The sequence below is a fragment of the Plecotus auritus genome (assembly GCF_963455305.1).
Source record: "Plecotus auritus genome assembly, chromosome: X".
Lineage (NCBI taxonomy): Eukaryota > Metazoa > Chordata > Mammalia > Chiroptera > Vespertilionidae > Plecotus > Plecotus auritus.
In genome coordinates, this window is record NC_137784.1 from 133163562 (window position 1) to 133175714 (window position 12153).

Consider the following 12153-nt stretch of genomic DNA (forward strand, 5'->3'; position numbering starts at 1 on the left):
CCGGTGTGGCCAGAGGAGGAAACTTCTGCGACAGGTGGTGGTGTGTAGAGGGGCTGGACTCCATCACAGCCCCCTCTGGGAGGACGCTGCTTCCTTCTTCTCCCCGTCGAATGTACACAAACAGATCCTCTCTCCCACAGGTTCTTGCCAAGCCCACGGACATTACACATTCTCTCTGCATCTTGACCTGTGTTGAACATCGGTGTGATTGTAGTGAAAACACTCAAAGCCAGCCCCACGCTTCCCTGTGTCACACAGGTCCAAGCCCACAGCGCTTACACTTTCGATTGCCTCTCGTCGGTCCACTCCTGCTTTGTGTTCTGGAGAGCTTGCGTCTTCTGCTCATCCACCTGGACATAGTCTACTCTTTGCTCTTCTGAAAGGAGAAGTTTCTGAAGGGGGAGAAACAAAAAGGTTTTCGTTACATTCAATAAAAATTCGGGAAAAGGTCAGTCCTTCCACGGAATATTACAGGGTTAAGTATTTGCTGCCCCTTCTTTCTGGGTCATTCTCTGCAGAAGCGTTATTATATTTTGTGTATGCATATGAATAGCTCTTCACCTCTGCTCCCTTCAACTTTGCTCTAGCCATCTGACTTGCTTTGACTAATGTAATGTGAGTGCAAGTTACATGTGCCGATCCTATAGAGCAGGGGTGGGGAACGTCCGGCCCGTGGGCCATATAAGGCCCAAGAAATCATTTGGTCTGGCCCTGCCAAGGCATTAGGAGTGAGTTAATTAAATGTTTGAACAAATATAGCAGGCTCATTTTCAAGGTGATAATTTTGTATGGCCCGAGAATGGTGTTATATCTAAATGGTGCCTGGCAGAAAAAAGGTTCCCCACCCCTGCTAGGGAAAAGAGGCATCCTGTGATTCTGCAGTCTCTCCTTTTCCCCTGCCAGGAGATCAGCTTGCCTCAGCTAGAGTTGCTCCTTCTGCCTGGGCCCTGGATTGAAGATGACTCAGAATACTAGTAGTGGATTGTCCCAGTAGCAACAACCGAAAAAGCCTTTTCTGTTGCAAGACACTGAGATTTGGGGGATGTTTGTCTTGACTGAACAGCCCACCAAAACGGACTAATGCATCTTTTTTACTTATTGGTCTCACCTTTCTGACCAGCTTTTCTGGAATATCAGTTCAGGTTTTTGGAATGAAATTAGAGGTAAAGGAGAAATGGGGGAGTTCATCCCGCAAAAGGAAAGGGAAGTCTTCCAGACTTTTGTTTTCTACACACCTACACACCTACACACACACACACACACACACATCATACCGTATATCCTGCTTGGCAGGTTGCTTTTCTCATCAAACAATATACTGTTAGGCACAGTGTAGATTATGACCACCCTTTGATTGAAAATATTCAGCTGTTGTCCACTGCTTACCATTCATTCATTCCATGGCTTACACTAGTTACACGGGCAACACTAGTTCATGGGCAACACTAATTAATGGCTTCTTACATGTTGCTTACATGTACTTATTCATTTAATCCTCACCACAGATATCAACGCAGGTGTTATTCTGATCCCCTCATTACAGACTAGAATACTACCCAAAAGAGTTGAAACTGTCCAACCTGGCCTTTGAGGCCCTTTACTGAGGGATTCCAATTCCAACTGAGACCTCCTGTCACCAATCCCCAGCCTAGCCACACTAGACCATGACTCCTTTTCTAAGCAGGCCTTTCTGATGCCTGAAGTGCCCTCTCCCTCACCCTCATCTCTGCCAGAGAATTTTTTTCCGTAAGCTTTATGGTCCCAATTTTAAAGGGTACGAATACTACAAACGTGTGTATGTATATAGGCCGACCTTGAAGATATTGCAGGTTCAATTCCAAAACACTGCAAGAAAGTGTCGCCATAAAGCGGGTTGTAATCGTTTTGCTGGTGAAAGGCCTTGTCTAAAACACATCTGTGAAGCACAATAAAGTGAAGTGCAATAAAACCAGGTCTGCCTAGCACTAGCTGGTTTGGCTCAGTACATACAGCAGTGGTCGGCAAACTCATTAGTCAACAGAGCCAAATATCAACAGTACAACGATTGAAATTTCTTTTGAGCCAAATTTTTTAAACTTAGAACTTCTTCTAACGCCACTTCTTCAAAATAGACACGCCCAGGCCGTGGTATTTTGTGGAAGAGCCACACTCAAGGGGCCAAAGAGCCGCATGTGGCTCACGAGCCGCAGTTTGCCGACCACGGACATAGAGTGTCAGCCTGCAGACTGAAGGGTCCCAGGTTCAATTCAAGTCAAGGGCACATGCCTGAGTTGCGGGCTGGATCCCCAGTAGGGGGCGTGCAGGAGGCAGCCAATCAATTATTCTCTTTCATCATTGATATTTCTATCCCTCTCTCCCTCTCTGAAATCAATATATATATCTGCCTATACATCCAAAGAACATAACCTAGAGGAAATACAGCAGGATTTCTAAAAGGCAGAATCAGGTTTTAATATTCTTCACTGTACATGTCTGTATGCTTAAGACTTTTCAAAGAGAACATGCATGGTTGAATCATCAGAAAAATCTGAATAGAAATGAAATCTGGTAATTCTCAGACATAAAGTCCTTCCTACCTGCTGTACAGGAGCTGGTGACGCTGAATTGAAGTCCAGGGCTAAGTAATCCAGGCTGAATTTCTTTGTCCACATCACAGAACCACCGCTCAGGGAGTTGCCTGTTCGGTGTTCCTCCTAGGAACCAACATCACAGACTCAGGTTAACAATGTCTGGCCAGGCTGCCCAAGGGAAGGAGGGTGAGTCGTGTCTTCACTTGAGCAGCTGCCGTCAGATCATAACAGACTAGTCTGATGAGCCCTGTGCAGCTCATCCTGCATGTTAGAGTGACAGGAGGCATTTGAAATAAAAAATAGCCAATCCAGTCTTCACATGAAGCTATCCCTTTATTCACCATGAAAACAGTTGGCCAGCCCTAACCGGTTTGGCTGAGTGGATAGAGCGTTGGCATGCGGACTGAAGGGTCCCAGGTTCGATTCCGGTCAAGGGCATGAACCTTGGTTGCAGGCACATCCCCAGTAGGAGGTGTGCTGGAGGCAGCTGATTGATGTTTCTCATCGATGTTTCTAACTCTCTATCCCTCTCCCTTCCTCTCTGTAAAAAATCAATTAAAAAAAAGAAACAAAAAATAGTTGGCCAGGCCCAGCCAGTGTGGCTAAGTGGTTTGAGCATCAACCAATGAACCAGGAGGTCATGGTTCGATTCCCAGTCAGAGCATAAGCCCAGGTTGTAGGCTCGATTCCCAGTAGGGGGCGTGCAGGAGGCAGCCGATCAATGATTCTCTCTCATCATTGATGTTTCTCTCTCTCTCTCCCTCTCCCTCCCTCTCTGAAATCAATAAAAAATAAATTTTAAAAAACAGCCAGAATCTTCCCCCAAGCAGAATTTGTTTTATGGATCTGATGGGCCCATGATACCTTAGAGATTAAATCCTGAAAAGATCAACCACACTTACTAAAGCTCTAGTGAAGTCACCCCAATTGCACTTAAAGATACTTTATACGACACAATGATAACATGGATGTAACACTCACCCATGGACTTACCACCAGCTTCACAAATGGAATATTACCAATAGCCATGAAGTGCCTATTCCCCCTTACACCTCCTTCTCTCCCCCCTAAGGGTAAGCACTCTCTTGAATTTGGTGTTTCCCCACTCCATTTCTTTTTAAATATGGTTTTGTGAGTGTTTAAGTACTATCCTTAAGTCACACATTATTTACTGGTAGTTTTGCCTGTTTTGAACTTCTATCAATAGAACCATATGGTATGTATTTTTGGTGGCTTCCATTTTGGCTTCATATTACATACTTTGCATTCACCCATGTCGATGCAGTAGCCCTATTTTGTTCATTTTCATTGGAATAGATGATTCCATTGCATGACTTAACTGTTTCACTACCAATGACATTTGAGTTGCTTCCAGTTATAAGCAATGGTGCCATGAGCATTCGTGCACCTGCAGAAAAATTTCTATCCAACGAAGTATTGGAAAGCAAGTAGGCAAGAAAAAGAAATGAAAGGCATCCGAACTGGGAAAGAAGAAGCAAAGTAACCTGTTTGCGGATAACATGGTCTTATATATAGAAAACTCTCAAGATTCCACTCAAAATAATAATAAACTCAGCCAGGATTCACCCTAAATTTGAATGCATTTCTATACACTAACAATGAGCAATCTGAAAAGGAAATTAAGAAAAGCACTTAATTTACAATAGCATCAAAAAGAATAAAATATTTAGGAATAAATTTAGCCAATGGGACAGACTTATACACTGAAAACTACAAAACATTGCGGAAAGGAAGTTGAGCACACATAAATAAATGGAAAGACACCCTATATTCATGGATTGGAGGATAGGAAGGTTTAATGATTAAGATTACAACATTAGCCAAAGCAACCCATAGGTTCAAAGCATTCTCTATCAAAATCTCAATGGCATTTGTGCAAAATATAGAAAAATCCATCCTAAAATTCACATGGAATATCAAGGAGCCCAGTCAATGTTGAGAAGGAAGAGTAAAATTAAAGGACTGACGTTTCCTAATTTTTTTAAAAAAAAAACTTGCTATAAAGCTGTAGTAATCAAAACTGTCATACTGGGATAAGGACAGACATATATATGAATGGAATAGAATAAAGAGTCTAGAATAACCTTCACACATATGGTTAATTAGTTTTCAAGGAAGGTGCCAAGACCAGCGGGGAAAGGGCAGTCTTTCAAACAAATAACGCTGGGAAAACTGGATATCCACATGCAAAAGGATGAAAGTTGCACCCTAACATTAGATAATATACAAAAATTAACTCAATTTCTTATTAATTGTAAACAAAGGTTTTACTTTACCTTTAATGTAACCTGCCTAGAAAAGGATTCTATGTTTTGTCATTATCAGGTTTCTCTGAATACTTAAGAAAAATTAGTCTTTTCTATTAAAAAAAAAACTTTACAACTATGTAGCTTTCTGTATTTTTGCCTTTGAAAATCTTTTTTTTTTTACTTTGGGAGGTTTTATTACAGGGGCAGGCTAGTCTATCAAGACAAGTAGACTTTTTCTGTACAAATTCTAGTTAAATATTTCTTCTGAGGACTTGTGTTGAGTTTTGTTTGAAAACACATCCTCTCCCTCCTTGCCTACCATCCCCTAGGCTTTCCAAATAATATGGTCCTTTTCAACCTCCATGCAGTATCCTAATAATGAATGCATTACATGTTATGAATTAGACAGTGGAACACAGATTGTCTCCTTTTGCAATTAAGAAAATATTTTCTGGCAGTTTCCAAACTGGCAAGAAGAAGAAGATGCTATAAAATCATCCCAGTGAAAAGCGAAGGTTTAATTTTAAAAATCTTTTAATTGTCACTTTGGTTGGATGGATGAAGTATTGTTTCACACACACACAAATTAACTCAAAATGGATCAAAGACCTCAACATAAGAGCTAGAACTATAAAAGTTAGAAGAAAACATAAAGGAAAACGTCATGGCATTGGATTTGGCAATGATTTATTGGCTACAACATAAGAAACCACAGGCAAAAAGAGAAAAAAATAAATTTGACTTCAAGATTAAAAACTTTTGTGCATATAAGGACACTATCAAGAGAGTGAAAAGACATCCCACAGAAATGGGGGAAAATATTTGTAAAATATCTGATAAGAGGTTAATATCCATAATATATTTTTTAAAAACCTTGTACAGCTCTCAAAAACAAAAACAAACAACCCAGTTCAAAAATGGGCAAAGGAGCCTTGGCTAGTGTGGCTCAGTTAGTTGCAGTGTCATCCCATACACCAAAAGGTCGTGGGTTCGATCCCCAGTCAGGGCACAAACCTAGGTTGTGGGTTCGGTCCCATATGAGGCAACCAGCTGATGCTATGTTCCTCTCTCCTCTTGTCCTCCTCTTTCTCCCTCTCTCTCCCCTCCTCTCTCAAAATCAATAAACATATCCTTGGGTGAAGATTAACAACAAAAAAATGAAGACCAGTGAGCTCAATTAGACATTTCTCCAAAGAAGATATAAGCACATGGAAATGTGCTTAACATCAGTAGTAATTAGGGAAATGCAAATGAAAACCACAATGAGATACTTCACACACATTAGGATGGCCATTATACAAAACCAACAAACAAAAAAATGGGAATACCAAGTGTTGGTGAGGGTGTAGAGAAATTGGAACCATTTTGCATAGCTGTTGGGAATATAAAATGGTTTGGCCACTGGAAAACAGTTTGGTGGTTCCTCAAAAATTATGCATACATTACCATGGGACTCAGCAATTCCACCTCTAGGTATATATCTGAAAGAATCGAAAGCCGAGATCCAAACAGATGCTTGTACACCAATGTTCACAGCAGCATTATTCATAATAGCCAACAGATAGAAACAACCCAATTGTCTACCAACAGATAAATAGGTAGATAATAAGTGGTGTGTACATACAATGGATTATTAGCCTTAACAACTGAAATTCTGATACATGCTGCAATAGGGATGAGTCTTGAAAATACTATGCTAAATGAAAGAAGGCAGATACAAAAGGACAATATTGTTATGATTCCACTTATATGAGACTAGTAGCCCTGTGCACGAATCCGTGCACCAGTAGGTCGCTGCGGCCCTCCTGTAGCTCTCCACCTGCTGCCCCGCCCTCCTGTAGCTTCCCCACACCCCTCATAGCTTGCTGCCCTGCCCTATCCTGTAGCTCTCTGCCGCCCACTTGTAGTTCGCTGCCCCATCCTCCTGCAGATCCATGATCTATCTGGTCGTTACGTGGCCATTCATTACATGGTCAGTCGTTACACCTCAAGGCGTAACGGATAATTAGCATATTCCTCTCCTATTAGGATACCTAGAATAGGCAAATCTACAAAGACAGAAAGTAGAATAGAGGTTACCAGGGGCTCACTGGTCTTTCTCAGAAACTCAGAGATCAGAAATGAACTGCTAGTGTCTGGAATGCCTATGCACTTGCTTCTATTTTGTTATAGATTCACTTCCCTTTTCTGTTCTCTGGAGACAGAGCACAGCTGGTCCAGCATCCTTTCTTTATAAGAGTGTTTTCTTCTACAAGTTTCCCAAGGGCCATTACTAAGTGTGAAAAACATTGGGAAGATCACAGCACATTTGTATATGAGTCACTTTCCATCTGCATATGGTTAAGTGCACTTACAGCGCAATTTTTATCAAACAGAAAGGCAAAATAAAGCCTTTAATTACTGCTTCACTGGAGATCACTGTTTCCAGATTCCGAATTGCCTATTATCCTCATGTATAGGCGGGCAGAACTGTCTTCTCAAAAGTATATAGGGCGCCTGGCCGGCATGGCTCAGTGGTTGAGCATCGAACTATGAATCAGGAGGTCACGGTTCGATTCCCAGTTTGATTCCTGGTCGGGGCCCGTAAGTGGGTTGTGGGCTCCATCCCCAGTAGGGGGCATGCAGGAGGCAGGCAAGCAATGATCCTCTCTTATCATTGATGAGTCACTCTCTCTCTCATATTTTAAAAGTATATAAAGTCACATTGCCTTGAACACTGTCCAAGATCCCTTTTCAAAATTTCATAGTTCAAACAGAGATTCTCTCTAGAGAATTATTTCTAGAGTTCCTACATTTTACTTTATTTTATTTTTAAAATTTATTGATTGTCGACAGTATTACAGGTATTCCCCTATTTCACACCCCCTTCTCCCCCACCACCCAGGCCCCACCCCACCCCAAGCCTTCCCCACACTATTGTCTGTGTCTATGCATATTAAGTTCTTCAGTTAATCTTTTTTAAATTGTGGAATGGGCACAGTTCCAGGTAAAGGGTCTGATAATTATCAGAAGTGCTAAAAACCCCTTCTTCTCTTTAAAACCCATGCTCTCAAATAGAATCCAAGCTAAAGAGAATAGAAGGGATATGAGAGGACAGGAGGGAGAGGTTAGGACAGCCGTGGGCAAACTACAGCCCACAGGCCGGATCTGGCCCGTTCGGCTGTTCTATCTGGCCCGCGGAGCCGAAAGAGCGGAGGGTTCTCTTGCTCTCCCCTCCGCTCCTTTACTTTGAATTTATATTAGTTCACACAAACACTCCATCCATGCTTTTGTTCCAGCCCTCCGGCCCAGTTTAAGAACCTATTGTGGCCCTCAAGTCAAAAAGTTTGCCCACCCCTGGGTTAGGACTAGAACTATAAATGGTTCATCAAAGGACGGAAATGTCAGGTCTCTAGCCCAGCCGGCGTGGCTCAGTGGTTGAGCATCAACCTATGAACCAGGAGGTCATGGTTCAATTCCTGGTCAGGGCACATGCCTGGGTTGCGGGCTTGATCCCCAGTGGGGGGTGTGCAGGAGGCAGCCGATCAATGATTCTCTCTCATCATTGACATTTCTCTCTCTCTCTCTCTCTCTCTCTCTCCTTCTCTCAAATAAAATATATTTTTAAAAAAAACATGTCAGGTCTCTATCCACTCAAGATCTACAGAAAGACCCCTATAACAGGAGTCTCCGAAGAATAAGACACATGCAAAGCCCAGGGCAACCCCACTCAATGGGACTCTTAAGTGATTCATCCTTTGGAAGGTTCAGGGGCAGCCAGGGCAGGGCCACCTGTGGTCTGGTGGAGGGAACCATCCAACGTGTGAGTTTTCACAGCTTAGATTCTGGATATCCAGGGAACCACACACCTATTGGGATCCAATAGGATATCACAACCCTGGTGAAAAGAATGACTGACATTTCCATTTTCCCATGACACATGCCTAAACCCTGGGTACTCTTGAAATACGGTGGCCTCAAAATGGTACAAGGAACGAAATATCGCAGGGAAAAATACCACCTTCAAGCGATTTGTTCGCAGTCTAGAAAACACTGCAACCTATTCCAACCAAGTGACTGTATTAAAATTGTATGGGGCTTTCTGAAGTATATGTTTCCTTCCTAATGAACTCTTAGACTATAGATTGGAGTGAAGAATAAGAAGAGTATGAAAAATATAGGATTACCATCTGGATGTAGCTTTCTTCCTCTTCTCTGGAAACAGAATTGGCAAAAAATCTTGCAGAATTAATACCGTTTCTTCCTGGAGAGAGAAAGCTGGTCCGATTGCTAAGAACAAAAATATAGATGAGGTCAAAGCAATGTCTTACAGCTGCTCTGAAAGCCAGCCAGGAACTGACATGGCCCCTGTGGGGTTTCAGCCCTCCCCTTCCAGATACAACTTCCTTCCGGCCAAAGCAATTCTTAAAGCAGTAGAGACTGCCCAGCAGCTTCTGTCCTACTCTGGGGCAAATGACTCCCAATTCTCAAAGGCTATTTTTTTTCCAGGCCCTCCTCGTGACACAGCTCATGAGCTTTCTAGAAACAGACCAAGGCATCAGATCATTTAGAAAAAAACCCACTCCTCCTTTGGGGCTCTCTTGTTTCCATTCAAAATAACCAGGAGCCCAGTCAGTGTGTCTCAGTGGTTGAGCGTCGAGCTATGAACCAGGAGGTCACGGTTCGATTCCCGGTCAGGGCACATGCCCAGGTTGCAGGCTTGATCCCCAGTGTGGGGCGTGCAGGAGTCAACCGATCAATGATTCTCATCATTGACATTTTTCTCTCTTTCCTCTCTGAAATCATTAAAAAATATATTTAAAAAGAAAAGGGCCTATCTTTGCTGATACCGGACTTGTAGCATGCAAATCAGGTCCGGATCTACAGTACAGCTATTTATGGCCATGAGGATTGTGCAACAAAGAAGAATTCTCCAAAGAAAGAGGAACAAGCAAATGTGAAGAGAGAAGTAAACGTGAGAGATGGAGAGAGATTCCTTGGGTTCCCGACAGCATTCTGTTCCTGATTCCAGCATCTTGAGAGGCTGTTATATTCCTTCCTTCGTGACCTACAATCACTTCTGGCTTGTGATCATGAACCCCGTCCCTTCTTTTGCTTAAGCTACATCAAGTGTGCTTCAACTACATTTCATGGAAGAGGTCTAACACCAAGACTGGGAGTGTCTGTGCTGAATGAGGCCCCTTTGAGCAATCAGAGACTTACCAAGGCACAGTGTGGGTCCTGGTTAGAGAGGCATGTTCCCGGATGGTAGAGAGATTTCTCAGGTCTAGCGGAGGTGGCCGTGCTACAAGATAACACACACAATATCCAGGAGGGTAAGTTCTCAGGAGTTCAAGGCCAGAATCTAAAGACTATAAAACTCTGACATTGCACTTAGCTAGCACATCAAATGCAAATGGACTAATAAGCAAACACCGATGACGAGTGTGAATTTCACTGTCCTACTCTTTCCTGCCTCACTGGAAGTAGAGAGAGGACAACTACTGAGCAAATGGTCACATGACCAGCTAGAGGTAACAATGAGGCCATACACTTAGTCAATATACACTTAGTAAGGACTCATTATGCTATGTCAGGCGTGGTTCTAAGTCACAGGGGTGGGGAACCTTTTTTTCTGCCAAGGGCCATTTGGATATTCATAACATCATTCGTGGGCCATACAAAATTATCAACTTAAAAATCAGCCTGCTGCTCGGCTGGTGTTGCTCAGTGGTTGAGCACTGAGCTATGAACCAGGAGGTCACGGTTTGATTCCCAGTCAGTGCACGTGCCCGGGTTGCGGGCTCAATCCCCAGTGGGGTGCGCAGGAGGCAGCTGATCAATGATTCTCTCTCATCATTGATGTTTCTATCTCTCCCTTTCCCTTCCTCTCTGAAATCAATAAAAATATATATATTTTTAAATTAAATAAAATTTAAAATTCAGTTTCTCAGTTGCACTAGCCACACCAAGTTCTATTGGACAGCATTGCTATAGAAAATTAACCGAACAAAAGGATAATATCTACCTCAAAGTTACAGGTCCCTGCTAAATAGTTTCTGACCAGAATGAATGGTTATTTCCTCTGAACCTCGTAAGACAGGGTCTGTTCTCCTATTTAGTACAGACTTCATAATTCTTCTTCTCCTTCCAGATGTTTTTTATATATCTTCTTTCCTCTCGGACTGAAGAACCCTCCTTGCTTCCTCATCTTTGCATCCCACCCTGTGCCCAAAATAGCACTCTACACACTGTAAATGTGATTTGACTCAAATTGAACGGGTGAGACTGGAAGGGACCAGACATGAGTAAGGGATTTAGTTACCAGCTTTGGGCATGACTGCCTGAAGGAGTAGTTTTCCCAAAGGGCAAAGAGGGGGGAATGTACCAGATGTGAGGGTCTGAGATCAGTCACGGTACCGAATATTTACTGGGAATCACATAGCCCTAACTGGGCAGGTGACAGTGGACAGTGGAATGAAATTAGAAAGTGACTTTGACCTGCTTTTCCTCTTTCTCCCTTCCCCTTTCTCCCTGCCTGGCCATGCTGCTCAGCAGACCAGAGAGGCTGCCTAGGAGCAATGCAGAGGCTTTAGGGAGCTCTGTGCACACAGGAGCCAAACTGCTCACTGCCGAAGTCTTCTGCCACCTGAAGCAACTCAGCTGATAGGCATGCACAGGGCACTGAATGGTAAGTTGCATATGATCAGGTCTGACATTCAGAAATTAGTGTCAGCCCTGGCTGGTGAGGCTCAGTTGGTTGAGCATCAATCGCTCCATGCACTGAAGAAAAGCTGCCAGTTTGATTCCTGGTCAGGGCACATGCCCGCATTGCGGGTTCAATCCCCAGTAGAGGGCGTATAGGAGGCAGCCCATTGGTGTTTCCCTCTCTCTCTCTCTCAAATCAATAAAAACATATTTTTTAAAAAAGAAATTAGTGGCCCTAACCGGTTTGGCTCAATGGATAGAGCATCGGCCTGCGGACTGAAGGGTCCCAGATTCGATTCCGATGAAGGGCATGTACCTTGGTTGCGGGCACATTCCCAGTCGGGGGTGTGCAGGAGACAGCTGATCGATGTTTCTCTCTCATCGATGTTTCTAACTCTCTATCCCTCTCCCTTCCTCTCTGTAAAAAAATCAATAAAATGTATTTTTAAAAATAAAAAGAAAAAAGAAATTAGTGTCAAAGGCCATTCTCAGCTGCCTTGTGGGAAGAGGGCACTGTGAAGACATTCAGGTGCTGTTTTAAGTAAGAGACGCCAGGTAGGTCCCATTCCCATCCACCATCATTTATTTCTGGGCCGTTTGCCTCTGGAATGAACTTGGCTTTGGAG

General features: G+C 43.1%; 1 protein-coding gene across 1 annotated transcript in view; it reads right to left on the minus strand.

Annotated features, from left to right (window-relative positions):
• Window positions 1-275: 275 nt before the first annotated feature.
• GAB3 (GRB2 associated binding protein 3) overlaps window positions 276-12153 on the minus strand; it is a gene marked incomplete at its 3' end in the record, with an annotated part of 81935 nt that continues 70057 nt past the window's right edge. The window contains exons 7-10 of the mRNA XM_080652941.1: window positions 10043-10124; window positions 9007-9109; window positions 2577-2693; window positions 276-392 (exon numbers count right to left, since the gene is read on the minus strand). Coding sequence (XP_080509067.1) covers window positions 276-392; window positions 2577-2693; window positions 9007-9109; window positions 10043-10124 — 419 coding nt within the window. The remainder of the gene's footprint in view (window positions 393-2576; window positions 2694-9006; window positions 9110-10042; window positions 10125-12153) is intronic.